Below are 26,721 nucleotides of genomic sequence, written 5' to 3'. Positions count from 1 at the left end.
TTAAATATAGATGTGTAAGTAGAATGCACCTTGTTCTCAAGCTGAATCACATTTCTGGAAGGCTTATGGAAGCACTATGCAACTTGATAGTAAGGTGTGCCATTGATGAGGTTTTTTTGTTTTTGTTTTTTGTTGTCAGAATTGAGAACTGCAGCCTCAGCATCCTCTAGTGGGCAATAATCTCCTAAGTAAATAGTCAAACCAAAATAGACTAAGACTTCATGATTCTTCTTTCCTCAAACCCCAGCTTCCAGTAGTACTAAGTGCTATTCCTTTCATCTGTCTACTGCCCTGTCCAGTCTAATCTCAGAAGATTGCATATGCGTGCGCGCGCACACACACACACACACACAGTCACACAATAGTTGAACTGTAATAAAATATATTTATCCTCCAGCACAATCACTGCTTGAAGGGATTGATACCACATGTATTAAAAATCCTGTTGAGTAAGACAGCCTACAGTCTGTTTAGTTTTGTTAGTAATGTCTTCAAGAGGGTATCTGAAAAGGGCAAAAACATCCTGACATGTATTTGGCAATGGCATCTGGGTAACAAGAGCTCTGATCAATGGTTGAGAACACATATATTTGGAGGATATATCCTATTATCAATGCCTAGTATGATTCAAGCACAACATGGTAACTGAAGGGGATATAATGGATAATCATCATGTCAAAGTTAGGGTTGGTTACAAAGCAAAACAGTTACTGATGATGTGTTCATGTCAGAGTTCATATTTGTAATGAAACATTTTTGGACTGCACATCTCCTTGGTGTAGCTTATGAGCCACTACCATCTTTTTTGGCACAAGTATTGTATCTGACACTCAATTATTATTTTCAAGTACTCTTTCTATAATGACTTTCTCAATGTTCAGGTCACCATTCATAGATTCTCCTTCTAACAGGACATAAGGAATGAGTCTTCTCAACAACAGACCTGTCCACTATACATTTATGAGACTATCCTGTAATTTGCTCCACTCATTCAAGAGAGGATCAAATTGTTCCACCAGCTTGTCTTGGTGAGACTGACAATAAATGATGCTATTTCTAATCTCATTCATTGGTTTTCCCTTTTGAAATATACATAAGACAAAAGAAGTCTTACAGTGAAGAAAAGTTTCCACAACATCCTTAATGACATAAACATACTCAGTTACAACCATGTTTCTCCAAATACACTGCACTTTTAAATAATCTACATATAAGTGGATCCTAGGCAAGGGGTACTCTACTTGGGGGGGAAAAACTTTGTGGGTAATAGCCTCCATTATATGTTTGCAGACTGTATCAAGGTTGTAGTAAGGTAAAGTTTGTAATAATAGAACTCTGTTCAGAACTAGTCTAAGCTTGAAAATGAATTTTTAAATAAAATAAAACCTACAACTCTCAGAATACTCCAGGCTGCATGCCAGACACCATTCTGATTGGAGGATTCAGGATTCTGGAACTTTTAGTACAAACAAAGCACAACTTTCCAAAACTGTATTTTCAGTGTTGATCACCAACTCCCATTATTTTCCATAGCTCTCATACTTTCTTTCCCTTCAGAAAGTACAAAATAAACCTCATCACTTTCAAAGACGGCCTTTAAACATTTGCCCTTTGAATGTGTTTTTTTAAAATCTCTCACTTTTTTTTAAACAACAAATCTAAATAAAATATATATTTTCTATTATATTGGGGCAATTTAAACATTGTATAATATTAGGGAAATATAAAAAAGAAGGGATTTTATTTATTTGCATAATACTCTCCTTTGGAGTAGTTTAATATTTCACAGCAGTTAACACAGAGTTTCTCCTTGTCTGACCTGCATTTACATTCTTTCTGCACGGATGCAGTTTCCAAACACTATGCAACTTTGCATAACTTTTTGGGGTAACTTGTTGACTGACAGTATTGATTAAAATATATGTAGGGTCACCATTCACAACAGCCACGAGATGGCTTTTTTCTTGATTCCTTACATGCATCATGGCCATAGTAATTGCTTTGTCTAATGTCAGGTCATCCTGATATGTATATTTATTACATAATGTTTTATGGATGCAATTTCCAAACACTTGATGCCAATTTATGTGTGCTTCTAGTATTCCATGCTCAAATGATTTAGCTCATTCTGTGGATTTTAAATCAACCACTGTTTATTTATATCACGTAGAAATGTTGTGATGGAATGGCTTAAAATCAGACATAGAACACAATTCTCTAGTGAACTGATCCATCAGAAGCAAGGATGCAGGACCTAGTTTGACTAAGGCTGCATCACCACTGCAGAATGAATGCAGTTTGATACCGTTTAACTGCTCTGGCTCAATGCTATGGAATTATGGGATTTGTATTTTTCTGGGATAGTTAGCCTTCCTTGTCAGCTCTGGTGCCATAACAAAGTATAAATCCCAGGATTCCATAAGATGGAATCATAGCAATTAAAGTGGTGTCAAACTATGTTATTTCTGCAATACCAAAATACCTCAGTTTGAAGGGCTGCCAGAAGAAAGCCCTTTGTAGAGTTCTCCAGTCCAAATCTGATTTATAAAAACATAAGGAAAGAGACCAGTATTCTTTTATTTAAAATTTAAATTTTTATAATGACTTTATAAGTTTTGCTCTGAGATATCATGTAAAAATATGTGCTATTGGTTTCTAAAATTCCTTTGCCTTAGAAACATTTTTTAAAAAAAAGCTTGTGAATGCATTCTCTCTTATAGAACTTCATCCAGGAGTCTCTTTATAATTCCAAGAAGTACTTGTAAGAAATATAGGAGCCAAAGGGAAGCAGTAAAGTGCAGGGAAGAAAGGAAAAGTTGGTTTCTTGACTGTTGGGAAACCCCCTTTAGGAAGAACAGTAGAGCAATCAGACTTTTGTGCAGTATTCTCCCAGTACAAATATGCCCCAGTTAACAAAGGTCCAAAACACACTGCAGAAATAATCCAGTTTGAAACTGCTTTAACTACCCTGGCTCAGCGCTAGGGAATCCTGGGAACTGTAGTTTATTGTGGCATAAGAGCTCTCTGACAGAGAAGGCTAAATGTCTCACAAAACTACAGTTCCCAGAATTCCCTAGCTCTGTCTCCCATGCTATTTAACATTTACATGAAACCGCTGGGAGAGATCATCCAGAGACATGGGGCGCGGGGTTATCAGTACGCTGATGACACCCAAATAATCTTCTCTATGTCTCCGACTGATGCAGTGACTGAGGATGGCGTCTCTCCTCTCGTGGCCTGTCTGGAGTCAGTAATGGGCTGGATGAGGGAAAACCGACTCAAGCTGAATCCAGAGAAAACGGAGGTACTTGTGATAGGTTCCCCTGGTCCAGGAATGGCGGTGGTTCCACCTGTCCTGAACGGGGTCACGCTCCCTGTGAAGGACTCCGTGCGCAGTCTGGGGGTGCTTCTTGACTCGTCGCTTCACCTGACTGCTCAGGTGAATGCGACGGTCAAGAGCACCTGCTATCAGCTTTGGCTTATTCGCCAGCTGCGCCCATACCTGGCCCAGAGGGACCTTGAAACTGTGGTACATGCCCTGGTAACCTCGAGATTGGATTTCTGCAATGGACTCTACATGGGACAGCCCTTGTACCAAACCCGGAAGCTTCAAATGGTGCAGAACATGGCTGCAAGGCTGGTCACTGGCACGTCCAGGGCCAGCCATATAACACCGGTTTTAAAAAACCTCCATTGGCTGCCCATTCGCTTCCGGGCGCAATACAAGGTGCTGGTAATGACCTATAAAGTCCTAAATGGCTTGGGCCCAGGATACCTGAAGGACCGCCTCTCCCCATACATTCCGCCTCGCACCCTCAGAACATCTGGGCAGCAACTCCTTAGGGTCCCTGGGGCGAGGTTATCCTCCACTTCTAGGAGGTCTTTTTCCATCGCCGCCCCAGCCCTTTGGAACACGCTGCCCATAGAGCTCCGCTCAGTTACCTCCCTGGCCCAATTCAAACGGGAGTTGAAGACTTACCTGTTTAAAATTGCATTCCCCGATTAAGTCCTATAGGCCCCCCCGCCGCAAAGGCCACACAGGCAATGGTTGGCTAACCCGGGGGCATTTGTTGTTGTTTTTATCTTTGCTTTTGTTTTATGATGAAGTGTATTGATGTAATTTGTAATATGATTTTATTGGAATTTTTATGTATTTTTAAATGCTGTAAACCGCCCTGATCTTACGGAAGGGCGGTATACAAATAAAACATTTATTATTATTATTATTATTATTATTATTATTATTATTATTGAGCCAGGGCAGTTAAACTGGATTATTTCTGCTGTGTGTTTTGGACCAATGCCTCTAAAATGATGCTCCTTTTTATAAAGTTCTTTTACATCTTCCCAGTCCCTTTTTCTTTTTTGTCTTTTGCCTAGCTGGACATTTTTTTTAGCATTATTGACATTAGGAGGGAGGTAAATGAGAATTGAAGAAATACAGGCTTTCAGTGCCGAGTTGCAGTAGCATATCCATAGTAAACAATGCAATAAAGAATGAGATTACAAATTGAATCTCCCTTATCCAAAATGTTTGGTACTACAAGTGTTTGGGATTTATTTATTTATTTATTTATTTATTTATTTATTATTATTATTATTATTATTATTATTATTATTATTTTGGATTTTGCAGTATTTGAAAATACATAATGAGATATCTAAGGGGTTATTCACACTGTAAAAATAATCCAGGATGAGTCCAGGTTGAAACTCTGTTGTTCACATGCATCCCAATTAAATTTGGAAGGGGGCTGCCACAAAAATAACTTAATCTAGGATAACTGATATTGTTTCCCCCCCCAAGTTTTTAAAAGAGATCCACATTGTTGGTAGTGTGAATAACTGATGCAAATAGACCTGGGATAAAACATTGAATGCCTTGAATGTGTTCTGAATGCATTTGAATTGCTGACTCCATCTTTATTCTTCTAACGTTTGAACATGTGAGCAACCGAACTTGCAGAGATGTGCATTGATCCGGTTTCATAATGTAAATAAGAAACTTGGAATGCATGAATGATATGATTCACATCATTGTGCTAAAAAAGTGATGTCTGAATGACCTGTTAGAGATGGGACTCAGGTTTAAAATTGATGTGCATTCATTTTTGGAATAAATGCACTTTATACAAACAAATATATATAAATAAATATAGACATGTTATACAAATAGCCTGAAGTTAATTTTATACATATTTTTAAATAATTTTGTGTATCCTAAATCATCAGAAAGTAAAGGTGTTACTAGTCACCTATGTGAACAATTTTCGATTTTGGAATATTTCAGATTTTGAAATTCTGGATAAGGGAGATTCAACATGTATGCTCTAGCTGATCCTACAACAGGCAAAGTGAACAGCAGCTGCCTCTAGAACCCATTATTAAACATGTGTGAACAGGCAAACAGAGAGAGAAAAGGTGAGAGCTGACATCTCACCAGCTGCCCCCATCATTTTTTTTTTAAAGTTACCTATATGTTTGGCCCACGGATACTATAAAAAAAGGTGGAGGCTGGTAAAAGAAAAGGTTATCTTGAAGAATCCTTCAAGAGATTTTTAGCTTCACAACATTTTTGTTTATGTAGCCAAGGTTTACCTGTCCTGGTCATTTCATTTTCACATCTCCATATTGTTAATTTAGAGTGAAAAAAATTGCTAAAACAAGTTGAAATACCCTTCTTTGCTTGTGGTATAAAACCTATCCCTATACTTTCCATGTTATTTCTGCCTCTGGTTCCAAGTTTTCTTTTAAAGTAGTAATGCACAGGAACACATCTACTTCACTAACTGGGGTTTAACTGAATGTCCTCAAGTGTTATCAGGATCTTTCTGGTCAGAGGTATACGTGGGGGAGGTGGTTTGAGAACTGTGTTTCCTACATAAAAATGTAATTTAAAACCGCATGTTTTTCTACATGGAAAAATACACCAGAACACTTTGGAACACTTGAAGTCAGGGAAAATACTAAATAGATATATTTGTTTTCTCCAGCAGTGGAGAGGAAAACACAATAATTATTTGTCCTAACATGAAAGGATGAAATAGTCAAGGATTTACATCATTTGTAAGGAGAGAGCTAGAAACAACCCTGGTCACATAAACATTTACGATCTAGTGGTTATAGTCTATTGGTCTGTGTGCTTTAAATTGTTTTTGATTAATTGTTTTATATTGTTTTAAATTGTTTAACACTGCCTTAAGGTGTGCTATGAAATAAAACATCTAAATGCAGAATTTTATCAAATGTATCAAATATGAAGGAGCAAAACCAGTGTCAGACTCTACTAAGATGACATAATCTTAGTTTGCGTGTGTGTGTGCGTGTGTATAAAAATATTCCCTACTAGTTTTCTGACTGCAGAACATCAAACACATGTTTCTATCATGTTGCAATTTAATATCTGTAGCCATAAGCTTAGGAGCCCTGTTTCAAAAAAGGAAAAAAGTATATACAGTGGGCCCCAGTTATTCAGTGGGGTTTGGTTCCAATACCCCCAGTGGATAACAAAATCCATGGATGCTCAAGTCCCATTAAATACAATGGCATAGCAAAATGGTGTCCCTTATATAAAATGGCAAAATCAGGTTTTGCTATTTCGAATTTATACTTTTTTGAATGTTTTCAAGTTGTGGATGTTTGTATCCATGGATAAAAAAATCTGTGGATAAGAAGGGCTGATGTATATGGAGAAATTCAGATTTCAATGAAGTTGCAGGCTACACTCAAATGTTGTCAGATCTACAAGTTACCATCCTCCATTCTAGTATCAAAAACACTTGAGAATTGGAGGGGGGGATTATACCTATAGTTTTCTTTGTCATTATCATTCCATGACATATTATCTTTCCTTTATCAATCCTTTACATGAATTCAAAGTTTGGTTTGCACTTTAGGTGTACTCCTGGACTCAGCCTTGAATCTGGAGGCCTAGATCTGTGTGGTGGCTAGATGTGCTTTTGCAAACTTAAAATCAGTGTACCAGCTGCACCCTTCCTGGAAGATGTCTGATTTGGCCATGATGACACATGCCTTGGTTACATCTTGTTTGGATTACTGTAACATGCTCTATGTGGGGCTGCCTTGAAGGGGCAACTTCACTAGGTACAACTTCACTTGGTATAAGTGAAACTTCACTTGATTAAAAAAAGCTGCATCTAGTGGGATATAGGTAACATACAACTCTCCTGCTTCAACAGCTCCACTGGCCACTGGTTTTGTTTCCAGGGACAATTCAAAATGATGGATAGGACCTATAAAGACCTATATGTCTTAGGTCCAGGCTATCTGACCGACCCTCTGAACATGCCCAAACACTGAGATCTGCAGGAGTGGCCCTTCTTTCAGTCCCATCACCTTCACAGGTACAAAGGTTTGCACCTTCTTTGTGGATGCTGTAGACTACAGAACTCCTTTGAAAGGGGGGCTAAAATGGCTTCCTCTTCCTGTTCTTCTGTTGGCAGGCAAATATATTTTTATTCAGGTGGTCGTTTAGAACTGAAGGGTTTTAAGGAAAGTTCTGTAGGAGGGTGCAGTATTGTTTTAAACTGTACTGATTTAAGTGTATTGTTTAAACTATTTTATCCTGAATCCTACATGGCAGTTACATACACATAACCTGGGTTTATGCACTCATGACTGTTATATATTTGCTGTCTCTTCATAGCACTTAGTTTAGGGTCTACATAGGGAATGTGAAAGTCACCAATCTGCACTTACCAGGAAGCAGTTATGGTAGTCAATTTTTTTTTTGGGGGGGGGGTCTGTTCCCCTGTTGTTTGAGAAGCAGCTGGCTGCTGTTTCCATCTACTTCATGCAAGGAATCTCTTGTGTAAGAGAGAATTGCAACAGAAACCCTGTTTCTTCCTATTGCAATGGGATTGCCCATAGGAGGGGTGGAAATGGCAGCCAGATACTTCCTGAGCAACAGGAGAACAAATCCTGATGGATCACAGTAGACTGGGGGAGTCAAGCTGGAACTCACAGCCAAGCAACAAAACTATGGTGCTTGTACATACATAAAGAGCAAATAGGATTCTGGTCATGATTAATAATTTAATTCTATTTTACTGGTACTTTTGAAATGTTTTTAATTATATTATAGTCATTTAAATTTGTAAGCTGCCCTGAGTCCCAATCCTGGGGGAAGCAGTAGGATATAAATTAAGATAATAGTGATAGTGATAAAAGTTTTGTAATAAATAAAATATTTTCTTTTTAAAAAAAGGAAGGTTGATTTTCCCCTACATGTAGAAATGCTTTTGGGGTGCTTTGATTGTGAGTTCCTGCATGGCAGGTGGTTGGACTGGGTGGCCCTTGTGGTCTCTTCCAGCTCTATGTCTGTGTACCTTATCAGACACATCCCCCCCCCCCCCCCCATTATGGGTACAGGAAGGGGCCGCTCGGGGCCATGCGAGTCTGAGAAAAAAATACATTTTACCACACCCCAAGTGTACTCAAAATGACCCTATTCCATCGCCCAGCACCAAGCCATTCCCATTCAGGGCTGAGGCGTGTCCTTTGGCTTCCAACTGAGGCAAAGGACAAGCCTCAGTCCTGAATGGGAACAGCTTGGTGCTGGGCAACGAAATGGGGCCATTTTGAGGATATTTTGGGGTGCAGTAAAATGCGTTTTTCTCAGACTCGCACAGCCCTGAGTGTCCCCTTCCCATGCCCATAACAAGGAAAAAATGTGTCTGATAAGGTCCCATGAGTCTATAATTTTGCTCTTTATCAAGTTTGTGTGTGTGTCAAAATATCTTACATTTCAACAAAATAATTGGGAATGGCACATTTTAATGGGGAAATTAGATTTTTCTGTTTCTAACCATAGGACAGATTGTTTAAAGCTGCCTCACCCCATCTTACTCACCCCCAAAGTCTAATGCCACTTGTTTTACTGTTAACTGTATAAGCAAGGCAGCGGGAACAAAGCAGTTCTTTTGATATGCCCTCTACTCACTCCACCCCAAATTTAATTTCAAGCCAGTGTTGAATTCACTCCACCCCCAATTTAATTTCAAGCCAGTGTTGAATTACTACTTTTCAACATGCTTTTCTCCTCTCCTTCCCACCTGCCTGAGATTTTAAATTATTTATTTTAAGGTTGGAAACCCCTCCTGGCCTACTCACCAAGTGAAAGTAAGTGAGAAGTCTTTTCAGCAATACTCTGATGGCTCGCAAAACCTGTCTGAGAATTTGTGAACTGTATGCAGTGATGTTCATTTTTTTTTATTTCCATTTTTAATAAATATCAAGTATGAGCAGCTGATTTATACATAAGGGTAAAGCTAGCCCCTTACTAGAAAAAAAGGGATACGGAGAAAATCTTTCTGGGAAAAGGGAGTGAGAGAGGTAAGAATGTGTTCAGTGTAATAAATAATACTAAAGAAAAATATTGTTTGTTGCACTAACACTAAGAAATCAACCCAGAAATGGATAATAGTACATTTACAAACACATACTGTAAATGTGCTGATGCTTTAAAAAATAGAAATACTTTTGTGTTTTATCAATTTGTTACATAAAAACTCAGTAAGAGAAAATTAAATATAACACTTTTGCATTCAGTGGACAGGATACAGATCAAGTTTTAATAATATGAAAGAGTGGTTGTACCTATTCATCTTGACTAATTTTTCACATTGATTTCAATGACACTTAGGTGCCATTCAAACTTTTGTTTTTTATTAATGAAAATTACACAGCACAAGGAACACTCTAGTCTGCGGCTAGGCTTTCTCAGAAAATTAGGCTATAAGTCAGGTAATGTGCAAGCACCAGAATGACATGGTTGGGACTAGCATGGATATTTGGCCAATACTAAAACTTTAAAAAGAAGGAATCTGTAGATTTTTATATGTATGAGCTCCCATGTTTATTTTTACATATATCAGGTATATGCCTGTTTTGCACAGGAAAAAAAGCATTTTCTACATTATTTTCTGTGCAGGAAATGCTGTTCTCTGTACAAAACAGCCATGTGTAAATTTGGCACAGAATAAATCCCAAACTGTGAAGAATCCCATTAGTCCAGGGGTCTTCTTGTCAGGGTTTCTTGACATTCAGAAAATAAACAAAAAGGTTTTTCAACAATTTAAAAATATTTTTGATTCTCCCCCCCCCCCCCCCCGCCATTAGTTCAAGTTACTATACTCAAACGATTGACAGAAGGCATCCACAGGACTGCTTCACACAGTGCCTAGAATTGTTACTGTACTTAGTTATAGCTCCCAGAATCCTCTAGCCAGCATGGCCAGTACAACTCTACATGTGCTATCATAATGGTTTAAGGAATACAGATTTCTTTGTGTCTTCTTAAGGGCCTTCTATTTGCATTTAAACCTACAGTAAAATCAAGAAATATGTATGGTAGTGCCAAAAAGCACTAGCAGGCATCCCACAGCAACCTTCAGCTGAGTCTGTTTTTGAAAGCCGGAACACTGATTTCTCAAAAGGCCTTAACTCTAGTCTGAGACTGCAGACGTCTGCAGTGGACAATGAAAGAATTAAGCCAGGCACTAAAGTTATTCCAGCCTCATTTCACATCATGTCTTGCATAACAATACGCTGCATCTTACAAAACTGGCAGAATTTTGGCTTCCCATCCTATCTGAAGGATTAACCTTCTGGCAGCAAAATTTTGACTAGAAATGCTGAGCTACTGCCAGACTCAGAAGACTGATGTTTTAAAAAGAACACCTGTGCAGACATATTATTAACTCTTTTGTGTCAATTTATCTTTTGGCTTTGATCCTTCAGCTGTAATCTATCTAGCATGTGGGCAGTTCATTTATGCGTGTTTACCATGTATGAGAATAGAGGTTTTGTGACAACCTTCCCTAAAACAGGCCTGGGTCCATAATAATTAAATCTAGAATATAAATCTCCATGGAAAGTTACCAGAAACAAAGTGTTCGGTATTGTTTTATAATACTAAAATTGGCTCTATCAAAGGCAGAGTGATACAGCAGCCTCAGACAGCATATGCTGTAATGTAACAGCAAGGTATTGGAGGACACTTGTCCAGACTTACACTATCCAAGTTAGCCTGATGCCTTCATATGAAGTAGAAGACACTGAAAGGCCGGCCTGGGGGCAGAGTCAGGGTGCAGCGTCCTGATGAAGCATGCCTGACTCTGCCCTCCAGGGCACCCTGACGGTGTGTGGTGTCATGGTGTGAGGTTGCCATGGCCCCAATCCAGCCAGGAAAGGGATGGCGTCCCGCTGCCCTTTAGGGGCATTCTGTAGAGCCCCACTGTTCCTAACAGAGCCTGGAGCTTAGTCTCAAGGCCTAGTCTAGGTTCTCTAATATCAGATTCCAGCCCTCTTCTCTAGTCCTTGGGGTTAGGAAAAGGAATTTTAGGGTAAGGGTATTACTTTGAAAAGTCTGCATATATATTTTTCACCACTTGTTTGGTATTTTAAAAAATTTGAATGGCATACTCTGTGTAAAAGTGTTTGAAGCGTAAGATATCATTTCTAATGACATCACTAGCATCCACCCTCTGAGACATCACAAAGGGTCATCTTTATTTCTCACACTGTGGCCCTGAAATTTCATGGCCTGGGTTCATCTTGACCTGGCAAACCTAGTCCCATGACATGTTGAAAAAATATTCATGAAACTTTGGCCTGTGTTGAATAAAAATGTTGAAGAAAGATTCAACTCTCAGCACAGCTTTTGTACATGGAATGGGAGAGGATGACATCTCGTTCTTGCCATCAGACACCAAAATGTCTTTGACCAGCCCTGTTTAATGTGCTTAGTATTTTCTTCATAGTAAATTGGTAACCACAGTGTTTATGGGTGTGCTATGCATAACATTATAACAGTTATGTATAACACTGTACAAAGAACAAGTTTTTAAAATAATTGCTAGTTACAGCCAAGAATTGCACACTGGTTGTTATAAATATTATACTACAAGTCACATTTTTAAACAATGCAGGTACTGTTAGCATTCTTGGCTTGAAATTTTATGTATTTAGGTAAATAATACTGCTGTGTACAATGACTTGTCCTTCTATAAGTGTAGTGACTCCATTATGTTACGGCATCCCCAGCATTTTAAACACAGAGTTTGATATAAAGCTTAATGCTCCTGGGAACAATAGATGCACAGTACTTTTCTGCTGTCATGCCAGCTTTGTCAACAGCTTTGCCAACAGCCTATAGTGTTGATGTGAAATACCCCCACTGTTTTAGTAAGGCGTTGAATACAGGCTGCCAGTCATGGTGAACTGTGACACAATTCGGTGACAGAACTGAGGGGAAATTGAACTATTGAACACATTTCACTGGTGATCTAAGCCAAGATTATTTCTTTTCCCATTTAGCTTTACTTCAGATCATCTTCATCTCACCTCCTGCCGAATGTGTTTGTTTGCTCTTTATCTCTCTCTAGGATGGAGTTTATTTTCTTCATGTGTTTCTTATCTCACTAAATTCCACTATAATCTCTTAGTCATCAAGAAAGGCTAAAACCTCAGTGCACCATTGCATTTTTAAGCCTATGGCATTTCAGTTGGACTTGTACACACAGAACACTGTATTGGGTTCCATCCAGTTTAAAAAACAGATTGTTAATTCTTTTTAGTGTCCTAGTTGTTTTATCATTTGTATTTTGATATCCAATAAACTTACAGAACAAACCATTTTTGTGATTTACCTAAATGTTCACCTGTTTTTTTAAAATTACAAATTAAAGTCATTTTTTGACATAGTGCATTTACAAAACTAATATTCTACACAAACGTAGAGTAAGGCTCAATGGATTCAGGAAGTCTTACATTTGAATGGATATCCCTAGGATTGCACTATTAAACTAACAACAAATAGAGCAGAAATAGTGTGTCACTTTACCTGTTTTCCATCCATTCCCGGAACACCAGGTGCACCAAGTGAGCCCTGCAGAAAACCACATATTTAGTTTTAACAAATTCTGTCAAAAGGTTCTTGAAATCTCTCAATTTAAATGCAGTGCTTATGGCTGTTGTCAGGGAGCAAGTCCCTTGAATGCTGACTTGGCATGCACAGGACTGCACATTTAGTCTAGTCTTCTAAATGTGGACCATAATTCTAACTTTAACCCACTGAATTAATAAAGGAATTTTCCTGTAAACCAAGAAGTTTCACTTAGACAAAATAAAACTTCTTTCTATATTGTAAATTCATTTAAATTTAAATTTATTTTTCTTCACACTTTTAAATGTGTGCTAGAAAACTTTTAACAGTGGTGGCAGGTGACTTCCATGTGTGTGGTGGTGAACTGAGTCCTGGTTTAATGTGGATTTTAACGGAGATATCCAAGGTACAAAACCTAGGTCCAAAACACACTGCAGAAATAACCCAGTTTGAGACCACTTTAACTGCCCTGGCTTAATGTTAGGGAATTCTGGGAACTGTAGTTTTGTGAGACATTTAGCCCTCTTTGTCAGAGATCTCTGGTGCTATAATAAACCGTAATTCCCAGGATTCCCTGGCACTGAGCCAGGGCAGTTAAAGTGGTCTCAAACTGTATTATTTCTGCAGTGTGTTTTGGATGCTAGTTTGAAAATATGGCCCAGCACCTTGGACAGCTCCTTTAACATCAGGGCAAATCCACAGAGCTGACATAGAAGCCCTCAACTGATTCTGTGTAAAAGCTGTACTTCCCTTGGTTTTATAATATATTAAGGACAGTGTTATCAAGGATGTCCAGAACTTCCTTAAAGGCATCTTTGAACAAACCATATTCAATATACTGAATGCTGTTTATATTCTTCTCAAATATTCTATATACTGATAAGCACATTGTCCTTACTTAGTAGTATCCACTTTGAAGAATAACCTCTAACCTCCAGTGCTCATAACAATACAAACATTTTTACTAAAATTTATCCCAATGTTCTTGGACATGTTTAATTTGGAAGTGAAATTTAAATATATTTTGCCTACAATTGACAAAATGTAGTTATCCTTTGTAGTTCTATGAGATTTATTTCCTTTATTTTTCCTTGGGGAAAAACCACATCCATAATAAGACAAAGCACTGAAAAGGATCTGATTTAGCACAATTTCAAAGTCCAGTTAGATGTTCTGTCTTTCTAGAGTGACTTGTGTGTTGGCCTTCATGCATGTCTGGTGACAGCTTGAAATTTGAAGAAAATAGCCATGCAGTGTGCACCAGCACGCCAGTAAACTTCAGGGGAAAGTAAATCAAAACCATCAATACATCTTTCATTTCTAAATAATCCCTCATCTTGTGCCACATGTGGCTTAACATCTGCTCTAAAGTCCTACTTACACAAAGGAAACAGGAACAGATGGAATAGTTGCCAGTGATAACACATATCATTAACCTGGAGTTATTGCAAACATTCTAGGAAATCTTAGTAAGATTATTCATCTATAAGACTAAAGCTTTAAATGCAGTGCTTATGGCTGTTGTCAGTCTGCATCTGTACTGCAGAATTAATGCAGTCTGACACCACTTTAACTGCCATGGCTCAATGCTATGGAATTCTGGGAATTGTAGTTTTTTAGCCTTCTCTGTCAGAGAGCTCTGGTGCCACAACAAACTACAATTCCCAGAACTCTATAGCCTTGAGTGATAGTACTTAAAAGTGGTGTCAAGCTGGATTTTTTTTCTTGCAGCACGGATCTGAGGACTATGAAAGCAAAATTAGGAAATTTTACCATAGAACAAAGCTGTTACTGTGGGAATTCTAAACACTGAAAATACTTTAACTGATTACTACCTTCCAAAACTCCTTTGATTGCTTTGCTATCTTCAGATTCTAATCAGGTCAATTAACTATTCCAGTTTGTCTATTATTATTATTATTATTATTATTATTATTATTATTATTATTATTATGCTTTATTTATATAGCACTGTAGATTTGCACAGCACTGTACATACAAACAATAAAATAGATAAGAGTAAACCTCTTGTGAAATACCTGTTACAGCTGATCGAACAAAAGATGTAATTTCCCCAAATTTTGTCTCTTGTATTTGTGAAAAAGTTATAGAAACATATAAAGGTAAAGGTAGTCCCTTGATATGAATCATACAGTCATAACTGACTGTAGGGGTGGTGCTCATCTCCGTTATTAAGTCAAAGAGCCAGCGTTGTCCAAGGACTACTGTGGTGGTCATGTGGCCAGCATGACTGCACCAAACTTGATTACCTTCCAACCAAAGTGCATGTATTTGAACTGCTAGGTGAGCAGAAGTTGGGACTAGTGACAGGAGCTCACCCCATCATGCAGCACTTGGGCCACAAACTGCCAACCTTCCAATCTTCTGATTCTCAGAATTGCTGTCTTAACCACTAAGCCATCGCATCCCTAGCTGTATCCCTAGAAACATATAACCCACTCAATATTGTCTTTGTCCTGACATAATAAAAATGAGTTTCTGTCAGAATTGCCAATGGATCAAGGCTTTCCACTAAGATGGTCATTTCTGTATAATCATGTATAATTAAAAGAACAAATATCTGCATAACATTTCTATAACCTAATGTTTATGTACTTGTGCAACTTTAGAAGGAACACCATCACTGCGAGATAACTAGAATGTAGTACTTTTCAGCATGGTGGGGAAGAAATGACCAGGGCCCCATTCACTCTACACAATTATAGCTCTACATTCCACTTTAACAACCACCCTATGGAATTCTGGGATTGACAGTTTATGTAGGGGCATTTAGCATTTTTAGCCTGAATGGGCTACTGCCTTACCAAACTAAAAACCTCAGATTCCATAGTATGGAGCCACAACAGTTAGTGGAATATTTTGTCAATAATTGTGTGAGATGAATGGGTCACTTGTGATCTGTGTGCCTGATCAGTTTCTTAGATGAGTGATAACTGGGTGCAACTTCATGTCTTCCACTCCCTCCTTTTTTGGTCTTCAAACCAGATTTGAATTGGGTATACTTTCAAATAGCTCATATCAAGCCATATGAAGTAGATGTACAAAATTAAGATTTCATTCCTATCTGGGTTAAGCCTCCAAGCACCAGTTGATGCTTATTTGGCTGCAAACTCTCAATTAGGTGTGTGTTGTCCCTTGAATCAACACCAAAAAAATTAACAGGTAATAAGATGGGTGTTCCTGAATGTTCTCACACATTATTGCTATTCTACCCATACTGTATATTGTATATGCCCATATATAACAAACCAGAGTGTATCTACAGTTTTAATAGTCTGTCACTGTTTTAACTGACATGTTTTGAGTTCACCAAATCCTAGGATTTATAGGTACATGGAATTACAGCTAGAGAACTCCAGGGCACTCCATTACACTATAGTACTAGAGCTCTTTAGCAGAGAATTCTAAGGAGTGAATCACTACATATTGCAGGATTTTGTAAGATGAAGCCATGGCAGTTAAAAGAGTATCAAACTGCTATGGCTGTGCAGCACCAATATAATCTAAATCTAATATGTGATGTAAATCCCTGGGTATCTGAAATGGCATGTTATAAGTATGCAAGTTTCTCACATGTACCTCTCAGTCCTCAAATTTTCCTGCAAGGGCTAAAGAATTTCAAAAGACCCAAAATACATCAAGTTTGCTAAATGGGGTATATAGCAGTACATTTCTTGACAGAGCTTTAAAGTGGAAATAAGTAGATTAGAGAAATTTCAAAGTCTGGACTATCTGTGGATATACTGCAAATTTCACTGAAACACAATGTCTGTTCCTTTGTTTTGGAATGATGGCCATTTAAAAAAAATAAAACAATCCTGCCTCTGATGTAGAAGCTTTCTCACCTGTGAGGCTACTGATTATTCTTTCAGCTTCCTTCAACTTCTTTCTGAATACTCTGTTTTATGAAACACTCTTATGGTATCTTATCTTTTAAAAACTGCTTTTAAAACCATCTGGCCTGCACTGATGTTTTGAGAATGGAGTGAGGTGTCAGTTAGTGGCTTCCAAAAATCCATTTCAAATGTTTTTATTTCTGATATATTTAGCATGGCTCTAATGCCACAGTCCATAAATCTTGGATTGCCTCTGTCAAGTTTTAGCTGTCATTCCTGATGAGTGTAAGTAATATCAGAAGCATTCACAGGAAGTTAACTCTCAGGTTACTATAGAAATAGGAAGACCCTGGCCAGCCACCAAGTGCCATTTATCAGTAACACTTAGAATCCTTTGTTTCCTATGTTTTTATGGTTTTGGTTTGGTTTTTTGGTCATATGGCAGAGATCAACTTGAATTAGACTATGTTTTTCCTTTGAAATTCTAGCTCTATTTCCTACTATGTTTAGAGTTTTATTTCATCATTTTACCAATGTTCACATCAGAGCATTATCATGGTCTTTTAAACATGAAAGTTCAGCAGATGGACTGAACACATATCTTGTTTTCACACTACATGCATTGCCCCTATAAATGGGGGATAGGGAGATGAGGGCGAGAATGATCTTTCTTATATCCCCTGGCTGTATTTTGGGAAAACAGAGTTTACAGACAAAACCAACTACTCTAATGTTGGATATAGTAGCTAATACCCTTCAATCCTTCAGCTTGCCATTTGGCACAAGAAAATATAATCACTTTCACAGCATTGTTTCTACTGTACCTTTTGTCCTGGAGGCCCCTGAGGCCCCTGAAAAGTGAAAACAAATCTATTAACATAATAATACACCCAATTGAAGTTTAAATGACCAATTAAAATGCCCCATTGTCCAAAGTTTTATAAACTGGGCCAAAATCAACTGATTTGCACATATTAGAAATGTACAATGGATGTTTTTCTTCTCTCTTTAGTATCAACTATTGCCTGCAAGATTTCAGCTTCTGCTTTCTCCCATCTAGATAATCTTCTAAATTACACTCCTCTTTGCTTTCCTAGATTCCCAACAAATCATACAATTTTCTACTAATACTACCTGGTCTGTGTTTTCTGTGTGACACACTGATTCCATGCGTTTGGATCAAGGACATATTCTCCTAATGAAAAACAGCATGGAGATGTTTAGGGTTAAATCTAATTGCCCCACTCAACTAAAGAAGGCCCATTGAATCAATGGAACTTACATAAGTGTTGTCTTACAAAGTTGTTATTGCATCAGTACATTTTCCCTAGTTGAGATAGACAATTGGGTTTAAAGCTAAACTGTATTTGTGAGCATTTAAAAATACCACATTTTTCTCATCTTTTTGATTTGCAGGCATTTACTATTTTATTGATATAATCCCGCCTCGATCTGCAGGGAGAGGAGGGAAATATAAATAAAAATTATTTTAAAGATTATTATTATTATTAGGATAGAAAGAAGATAGGCATTTTCACCCATTTACTGTTTGTTTTAAGATGAAGTGTACATGGAATATATAGTTGCTAATAGATATAGAAGCAAGAGACAATTACTCAACATCATATCATCATCGTCGTCGTCATCATCATCAAACAAGAAGAATAAGCATTTTAAAAATAAGAAAAGGGTTTAAATCCAAATTCCAACAAAACTGAGTGCCTCTGCAATTTGGTAAATATCTTGAACCCCTTGCAACTACAGAAGTGAGTCAACAAAGATCCACTAACAGAACTCTGTTTATCTTCACACCTCACCTACTTCCTTAAAATATACCATCCACAAAGCAATACAAGGGCGCTGACTGATCCTTATTGTCTTATAGAACCTGCATCTATATGAAAGAGTGGGGTAATTGCCTGGTATAACATTCCTTTAGGCCAGTAATGGGTAAGATTCAGGCCTCCAAAATTTGAGGGGGCTACAGCTCCCAGGTTTTCTTGTGATTGGTTATGCTGACTGATGGGAGCTAAAACCCCAGTCATGAAGATAGCACTTTTTCCACTCCCACTTTATGCCTTGTCATGCCAGTCACATTTTGGCTGCAAAAGATTGCACTGAACTGCTACAGTGGGTAAATACTAGCTCTTTTCCTTATCATAGCATAGTACTATGTAGAGCTAGGTGATTTATTATGCATCTTCCAGAATAAAAGAGAAGTCATGGGCAAAGACCAAAATCTGCTCTGTCAAAACGACAGATGATTTTCTAGCACTTGGTTATCCATGAGTATCATCCATAATTACAGCAGAATTAAAATGCATAATTATTTATGAGTCAGGAAAATGGGTTCTTATAAAATTATGTACCTTAATGAAAGATAATATTACTGGAATATAGCAGGACCTTGTATATATGTGTGCTCCCTTGTTTCTGCTGAATGCTTTTATTATATGAATCATGGAGTGTATTGCTCCCCCCCCTCCCCGAACAAAGTAGCTGCCTCTAGCATCCGAGCTTGGATATGCCAATTGTAATTAAAAACCTCCCTCAAAACTACATTTCACAATTTATTCATAGTGACAAGTGCTCCTTACACTGTGAACTTCCAGCTCATTGAATTGAGCCAAACAGCAGCCAAACTCCTTGGAGGGATTTCTCCCATGCGTGTAGGGGAGGTTTGGCACCCTGAGCCACAAAGCTTTTGCAGATGATATGCCCATGATCTATTTATGACTTTCTTTCTTCTCCAACCTTTTAACACAACAAGATTATCACAAAGGACAATGGAATTCTAGATATTAATATAGTAAAGACATAACAAAAATGGATAGAAAAAAGGCAGCAACTATATCAATTGTTTTTAGCATCTGGGCTTTGTGAGTAACATACAGTTTTGAGCAAGGCATGTTTAAAACAATTCAAGCTAGGGCTGCATTTCCTGAATGTGATTTCACAGAATAGCAAGCCAAAATTCTATAGAATTCTGGTTTTCTGGGGTTGAAACAATAACTTGGTACCTTGACCAATCATTCCCATTGCAAGCACAAAAAGCTTTTAAAAGAAACCCGCTGATCTTGCATGCCTGGTTTACCTCTCCCACAACAAGCCAGGCATATAGAATTGATTGTAAGTTATTTACCTGGCTTGCTGTAGGGAAAGACAAGATAGATTTAGACATCAGGATTAAAAAATTCAAACAGGAGGAGTAGGTTTTGTTCAGCACTTATGCTTGCAGACTTGGTAGCATGCCAATAAGATATGCAATTTAGTGAGCTGAAAAATATTGATGGACTAAATCATGATTTTCAACATACTGTTTTGGTGCAGAACAATTGTAATCTTTCATTAAATAAGATATTAATCAATATGACTCTCAGGAACAAATCAGAGTGCTGGTGCATGCTGCTCAATCGTTCCCAGGGCAGATGGGAGTGGCTGAACAAACCACAGACATACTGTCCATGTTTTGCTTACTGTAATGTCAAAACCTTGGCAGTCTGTATTGTCTCTTGCCCAACAAGCCAGAGAAATAATCCATGGTTTGTTCTATGTTTTTTCAATGGCTTTCCATGGGATAGACACTCCAGATTACACATTCAGTTGTCAAAACACAGAAAGAAAGTCCCATAATGTGAGCAATTAGGCTGTGTCTATTAGTAGAGGAGGGCCTTGAACATCATACTGAATATAATGTATGCAGAGCAGACTTAGGTCCCATACAGACAGGCCAAAATAAAGCTGCTTCGGGTCACTTTGGAGATATGCTGTTTCAATGATGCATGCGTCCTAAGAGTCCGGAAGCTGTGCCAAATCTGTGCTCTAGTCCTTCGGCTTTGGCATGGCTTCCGGCCTCTTAGGACACATGCATCATTGAAAGAGCATGCCTCCAAAGTGACTTGAAGCAGCTTTATTTTGGCCATTCTGTAAGGGGCCTTAGACTCAGAGGCAGGAGGGGGAAGGAAAATTAAAAACCTGTTATGTAGATGAAACAATAATACTAGCAGAAACAAACAAAGACCTGGAGGAATTACTTAAGAAGGTCAATGAGTAAAGTGCCAAGATTGGATTAATACTGAACATTAAAAAAAAAACCCAAAAATAATGACCACAGAAGATCTAGAAGAATTCACCCTAAACAACAAAAAATTGAAATTGTCAAAGAGTTCCCACAAAAGCTCCACTGATTAGAATGGAGACTGCAGTCAAGAAATCAGAAGTCACAGCTCTACCATGCTTAGCCCCAAAGGCAGAAGAAAGGCCCTCCCTCCATCATAACTGCTAGCACCCTGGCCTTGGAGGGAGAGAAGAAGAGCAAGGGACAACTCCACTATGCCTAGCCCCAGAGGCAGATGAAAAGCCCTCTCACCATCTTTACTGCTAACACCTTGGCCATGGAGGGAGAGAAGAACTGGCAGTATCTGCTGGACTTGATCCCCTTACCCACTGCCATTCCTTTCTTCTTTTGCGTCATGTCTTTTTGGATTGTAAACCTGAGGGCAGGGATCTTTCAAATTAATAATCTGTAAACCGCTCTGAGAGCCTTTGTGACTGAAGAGCAGGGTATAAATGCTATATATAAACAAACAAACAAACAAACAAACAAACAAATAAATAAATGGTTTATGTTCCTATGAGACTGCTTAAAGATTATTTTGAGTAGTAGGTACAATTAAAAACTACCATGTCACTCCCATCCTGTCCAAAAGACAGAACAAGTTACTTAACACCAGCATACCACTGAGGAGATATGAATTGCTGCAGAGAAAATAAGTCTAGATTCTTTTAAAAAATCATAAGGATTAATAAATTGTTACCCACCATGAACAGAAAAGTATTACAAATGTCAGGAAAAGTCTATCTTTCTATTATCTTTGTGGGAAATTGAAGATTATTTTAAATTTTGTTTTAATTAAGTGTCTGAAAACCAACAGCCCTGTCACCTTCTCTATAGATTTTGTCAATCGATTCACCTTGTACTTGCGTGGGCTTCACAAGCGGAAATCAACTCATATATCTCACAGCAAAATGTATTGGAAAAAGAAAATACAAGATGTCTTACTGAAATTACTGAATGAAAAAAAATAGGACTTACCATCAAGCCTTGTTCACCTGGCTTTCCTGGTTCACCCTTAAACACAAAAATGTCATCAACATCAATACCATTATGGTGGTGGACATTAATCAGGGTGGTTTTCAAAAGAATATGGAGTTAGACTCAGTTATGAAGGGTAGGCCTGTCAATGATTATTAATTATAAAGACTCTATGACGTTTCCCCTTCTCTTCACAGTCTTACATTATTGTAAAGTTGGAAAAGTTTTAAAAAATCATTACAAATACTAGAATTCCCCAACTAGCAGCTTGCTGGGATCTGTAGTGTAAAATGTTACTTTTCCAAGCTCTGTGCTAATGGGGAACAAAGACAGGGGAAGCTATTGCCCTTATACCCTGTTTGCAAACTTCCCAGAATCTGTGGGCCCACTATGGTCCAAAACACACAGCAGAAATAATTTAGTTTGAAACCACTTTAACTGCCCTGGCTCAGTACTAGGGAATCCTGGGAATTGTTTACCATGGCACCATGGCAGAGGAAGTTAAATGTCCCATAAAACTACGTACATTTCCCAGAATTCCCTATCATTGAGCCAGGGCAGTTAAAGCAGTCTTAAACTGGATTATTTCTGCATTGTGTCTTGGACCTATGTGAAGCAGGTTGCTACCTGAATAATATGATCCAGCAAAGCTCTTCCTATCATTTCTAATTCTTCTTGAAGATCTTTAATATACATCTTTCCATGAAAAGTTCTAAGTTAGGGGCTAGACAGACAGTCCAACAGGGGCAGCTCTGTGCCACCCCTGGAAGAGCTGGGTTGGGGACGCAGCAACTGGATGCCACGACTCCAACCCACTTGAAAAAGGAGCCGCGAAATGTGGCTCCTATTTCCGATGCTACGGGGTGCCATGAGGGCCGTGGCAAGGCCTTATGATGCCCTCATGCGTAGTGCCGTTTGGACACTGCATATGAGTGATGTCATCATGGCACACCCTATCTGGTCAGGCACACACCAAGATGGCGCCCAGGTGCTGCAAGAAGGGCTTGGAGTGTGTAAACGCTCAGCCCTCGAGCAACCCTGTTTTGGGTCATAGTCATTCATGACAGGAGTGGGTGGAACGTCTTCATTATCTTTATCTTTCTTTGTAAAGTAATATACACATCTGCGAGAGATAACACAGAGTTCAAATCCCCATTTTAATCCTTTGTTATTAACTTCCATGAAAATTTTGCAAAATCATTTATACTTCTTTGCATAGTCATAGATTGTTAAGACACCACTTATGATCTCATTGAGCCAACCTTATTTGGACACTCCACAGCAGAAGACTTTCTACCTTCCATCATCTGTAATCATGAAGCTCTATTTTGTCATGACTATATTCATGCCCCTTTACCATGCTTCTGATTCTTTCAGCAGAATGTCAGGTCCATTCACACCACGGAATTATAGTGTTATCATTCCACTTTAATTGCCTTGGTTCCTGGGATTCTAGTTTAGGAAGGGGCATTTAGAATTCTTAGCTAGAACTTCACATTAACACATTTCTATAGAATTCTATAGAATTCTATAGAAATGAAATAATAGCAGTTAAAGTGGAACAATAGTGCTATAATGATGTAGTGTGTGGGAATGAGCCCCTTGGCTAGAAACCATTCCATTCTTGTAGTTACCTAATGCTCAAGGATAACCTAAGCTGTTTCTCTTCCTGTTCGCTAAATTTCAAGTGTCTTTTTATCATACTGCAGTGAAGTATCTACTGAAGAATACTGTATGTGATTGCTTGAACATCATCTATTATATCTTATAGAAATGTCCTGGCCACTAGTGTCCATTGGAATGTGGTTTGGTTTCAAGTGCTGCTGATATAGTAATGTAAAATGATATACATTTCAATTGGTTGGTAAATAGTTAAGAGATAAACATTCTTAACACCCAGTCCTCAGTTTTGTGGTGGGGAAAAAACCCAGATGATTTCATTCAGGAGTGTAATTGTGCAGGGTTTTGTGTGTGTGTGTGTGTGATTGTAGAAGCATGAAATCTGAGGTTTATGCTGCTGTTGACCGCAGCTACAATCCGTTCAATTTATTGTCTCTAAAGAAACATTATGGTTAATTCCTTCCAACCTGCCATAATGATAAAAAAAGAAAATTAGACTCTCCTCCATCTGTTGAAATCCTTCCTTTCACATTCATTTCCCCCCTGAAAATTGGGAAGGACTGCTTTTCATAATTATATAAATGCTTCTGTTTTCCTTGGCTAGTCAAGTTATTAGAAATTTCATTTCTCAGTCTTATATGCAGTCCAATTTTATACACACGTGTAAATATAAAATCTAGATGTTCATCAGATTTTTTTTTTTTTTGTCACTATGTTATCAGGAGAAATAATCTAAGGTGCTAGGATTTCAATCAGCCATTATGATCCTGTGGAAAAGAAAACTGCAAGTGATTTGAAAATGTGTGCAATATACATTTAGTTTAAAGAAGAAATTACCATTTTAATTATGACATCTAAAGAATACAATACTGTTCAAGGATAAAAACCAAGAGAAAAATTCTAATAAGATATTGTCCTGTGTCTTGCATTACTGTATTTAGTATGTTATTTTCCTATTTTATTATTTATTCTAGTAGTGATTATCACTCTGGGAAATAGAAATAGAACCACAACAGTGCATTGGGTTAAAAGGTGATTTAAAAGGCTCTGAAAAAAATTGTTTTCCATGACCGTGAAGCATATGCCCAGTATTCATGAAGTGAATGACTAACAATTACCCAAAATTCTCGCAAACAAATATTATTTCTCATCTTCATGCTTATCAGTCTCCTTGCTACTTACTTCCAATTACACCCTATCTCCTTAATGCCCATTTTTCTATTGATAAAATGAATATAAATGGGGCCGCCTGCCTCAGCGGGACGGCCCGGTTTCCGTCAGGGGAGGCCCCACGGTGGGCAGTGAGCCACTCCCGGCTCAAGTGGCCCCAGAAGCCCCAGCGCAGGGCCGCTCGAGCCGTGATTGGCTCTGGGAGGGGGCGAGAGGTGGGACTTCCGCTTGCACCACTGGGACTACAGGTCCCAGTGGGCCCTGCGGGTGGAAGTGCCCGGTGATTGGGCGGTGTCATCAGCAGGCACTGCCCAGGATTGGTGGGGAGGCTGGGAGGCGGGCCCTGCTGCCCCTCTCCGGCCTCCCATTGGCTGGTGGGCCTACAAAAGGCCCACGAGGCACCGGAGCCGGCGCCATTATTGGGTTAAAAGGTGATTTAAAAGGCTCTGAAAAAAATTGTTTTCCATGACAGTGAAGCATACGCCCAGTATTCATAAAGTGAATGATCAACAATTATGCAAAATTCTCCCAAACAAATATTATTTCTCATCTTCATGCTTATCAGTCTCCTTGGTACTTACTTCCAATTACACCCTATCTCCTTAATGCCCATTTTTCCATTGATAAAATGGATATAATGTATCTTTCCCAAATATCTAAAAACTTTCTCTGTTTAGATAACATTAAAATAGCTTAGAGCTTAAAATATTTTATTTAGCATATGCTTTCATGGACTACAACCGTCTTCATCAGATGTGATTGGTCAGTTTTATGCTGCAACAGACTGACATGGTTCCACTTATCTAGGTCTTTAACATTAACACACATTAGCAGCTCACTTACCGGTACACCAGGCATTCCTCGGGGGCCATCTTTGCCCGTATCTCCAGGAGGGCCTCTTGGTCCTGGAGGCCCTGGAGGCCCAGGAGGTCCAGCTTGTCCTTGGTCACCCTGAACACCAGTCGGTAAAACCAGCATTACTGAGCAGCTTTTGGCTCTTAACATGCAAGTTTTCAGTTGCATAAAAACTCAGCAAAAAGAAAAGGAGAAATATACAATTTTCAAGGGAAGAGCTTGTAAAAGAACAAAATTGTTAAAATTGTTTGTCAAACAAAGGTATAATTTCAGCAATATGCAGAACTACCTGCACATATTTATCACACATCTTTGACAGGCTCGCATCCAGTCACCTGTATGGAGGAGAGTGGGAACTGGATTAAAGTCCACCTTCCCAAACAAATTATTGGCACTACTGGCAGATTCAAAGGCTATGACACTGGCTTGGATTTTGCTAACTTAGTAGATGACTCTTCTGTGAATACTCCTCTCAGACATGGATCTGTCATCAGTCACCCATGTTTTCATTACTTCCTGTTTGGATTATTAAAATCTACTCCACATGAAGCTGTTTGAATATACTTTGGAAACTGACAATACTGCTATCTTGCCTGGGATAGCACCCAAGGCTTTGGATCCAGGAGCAGAAGCCAAAGCACATGTATAGCTTACAAAGCCCAGCAAGGCACACAGAGTGTGTTTTCATAAAAACACATAATAGTCCAACAATGGAATGTACATAAGGATGTGTGCTCCAGTAGCATACTGACAACCAGCTAGAATTACTTCTATTTGTGAACTTTAATTCCTGCACTTGAAGGATAGCCAAAAAAGTTTAAACTGGTTCAAGCTTAAGCAATCTTTCAAAATTTTACTGATGTGTTTCTATAGGGAAAAAATATTTACTGGTTTGCCATGTTCATATTAAAAGCTGAGTCATTAGATTTACATGATGACTGTAAACCTTTTATGGCAACCAACAAAACTAGTTCATGAGGCTCAACATGAAAGCATCAACTAAGTTCCAAGAGGGACACTGAAATACAGCCATCTTGCTGAAATGCTGTAGAGCACTTTTCAAATAGCAGAAATATTTAATCTCTGATTAGCAACCATTTTATAGTGACAATTGAAAAACAACATTTACAGCTCCAAAGTAATCCACATTGCAATAATTTAATCTAGTTGGGTAATGATCTGTTAAATCACAATCACTTCCCTTCAAAAATACTAAG

General features: G+C 38.4%; 1 protein-coding gene across 1 annotated transcript in view; it reads right to left on the bottom strand.

Annotated features, from left to right (window-relative positions):
* The window catches only part of LOC149313057 (uncharacterized), a 386,934-nt gene that overhangs the window by 81,198 nt on the left and 279,015 nt on the right, over positions 1-26,721 (bottom strand). Inside the window, exons 9-12 of the mRNA XM_089525983.1 lie at positions 25,493-25,600; positions 21,860-21,895; positions 17,589-17,615; positions 12,866-12,910 (exon numbers count right to left, since the gene is read on the bottom strand). Of these exons, the coding sequence (XP_089382109.1) occupies positions 12,866-12,910; positions 17,589-17,615; positions 21,860-21,895; positions 25,493-25,600 (216 nt within the window). The remainder of the gene's footprint in view (positions 1-12,865; positions 12,911-17,588; positions 17,616-21,859; positions 21,896-25,492; positions 25,601-26,721) is intronic.

The sequence above is a fragment of the Sceloporus occidentalis genome, unplaced genomic scaffold (genome assembly GCF_023333645.1).
Source record: "Sceloporus occidentalis isolate IW3139 unplaced genomic scaffold, rSceOcc1.0.p SCAF_5, whole genome shotgun sequence".
Lineage (NCBI taxonomy): Eukaryota > Metazoa > Chordata > Lepidosauria > Squamata > Phrynosomatidae > Sceloporus > Sceloporus occidentalis.
This window is presented reverse-complemented; position numbering and strand designations above follow the sequence as displayed.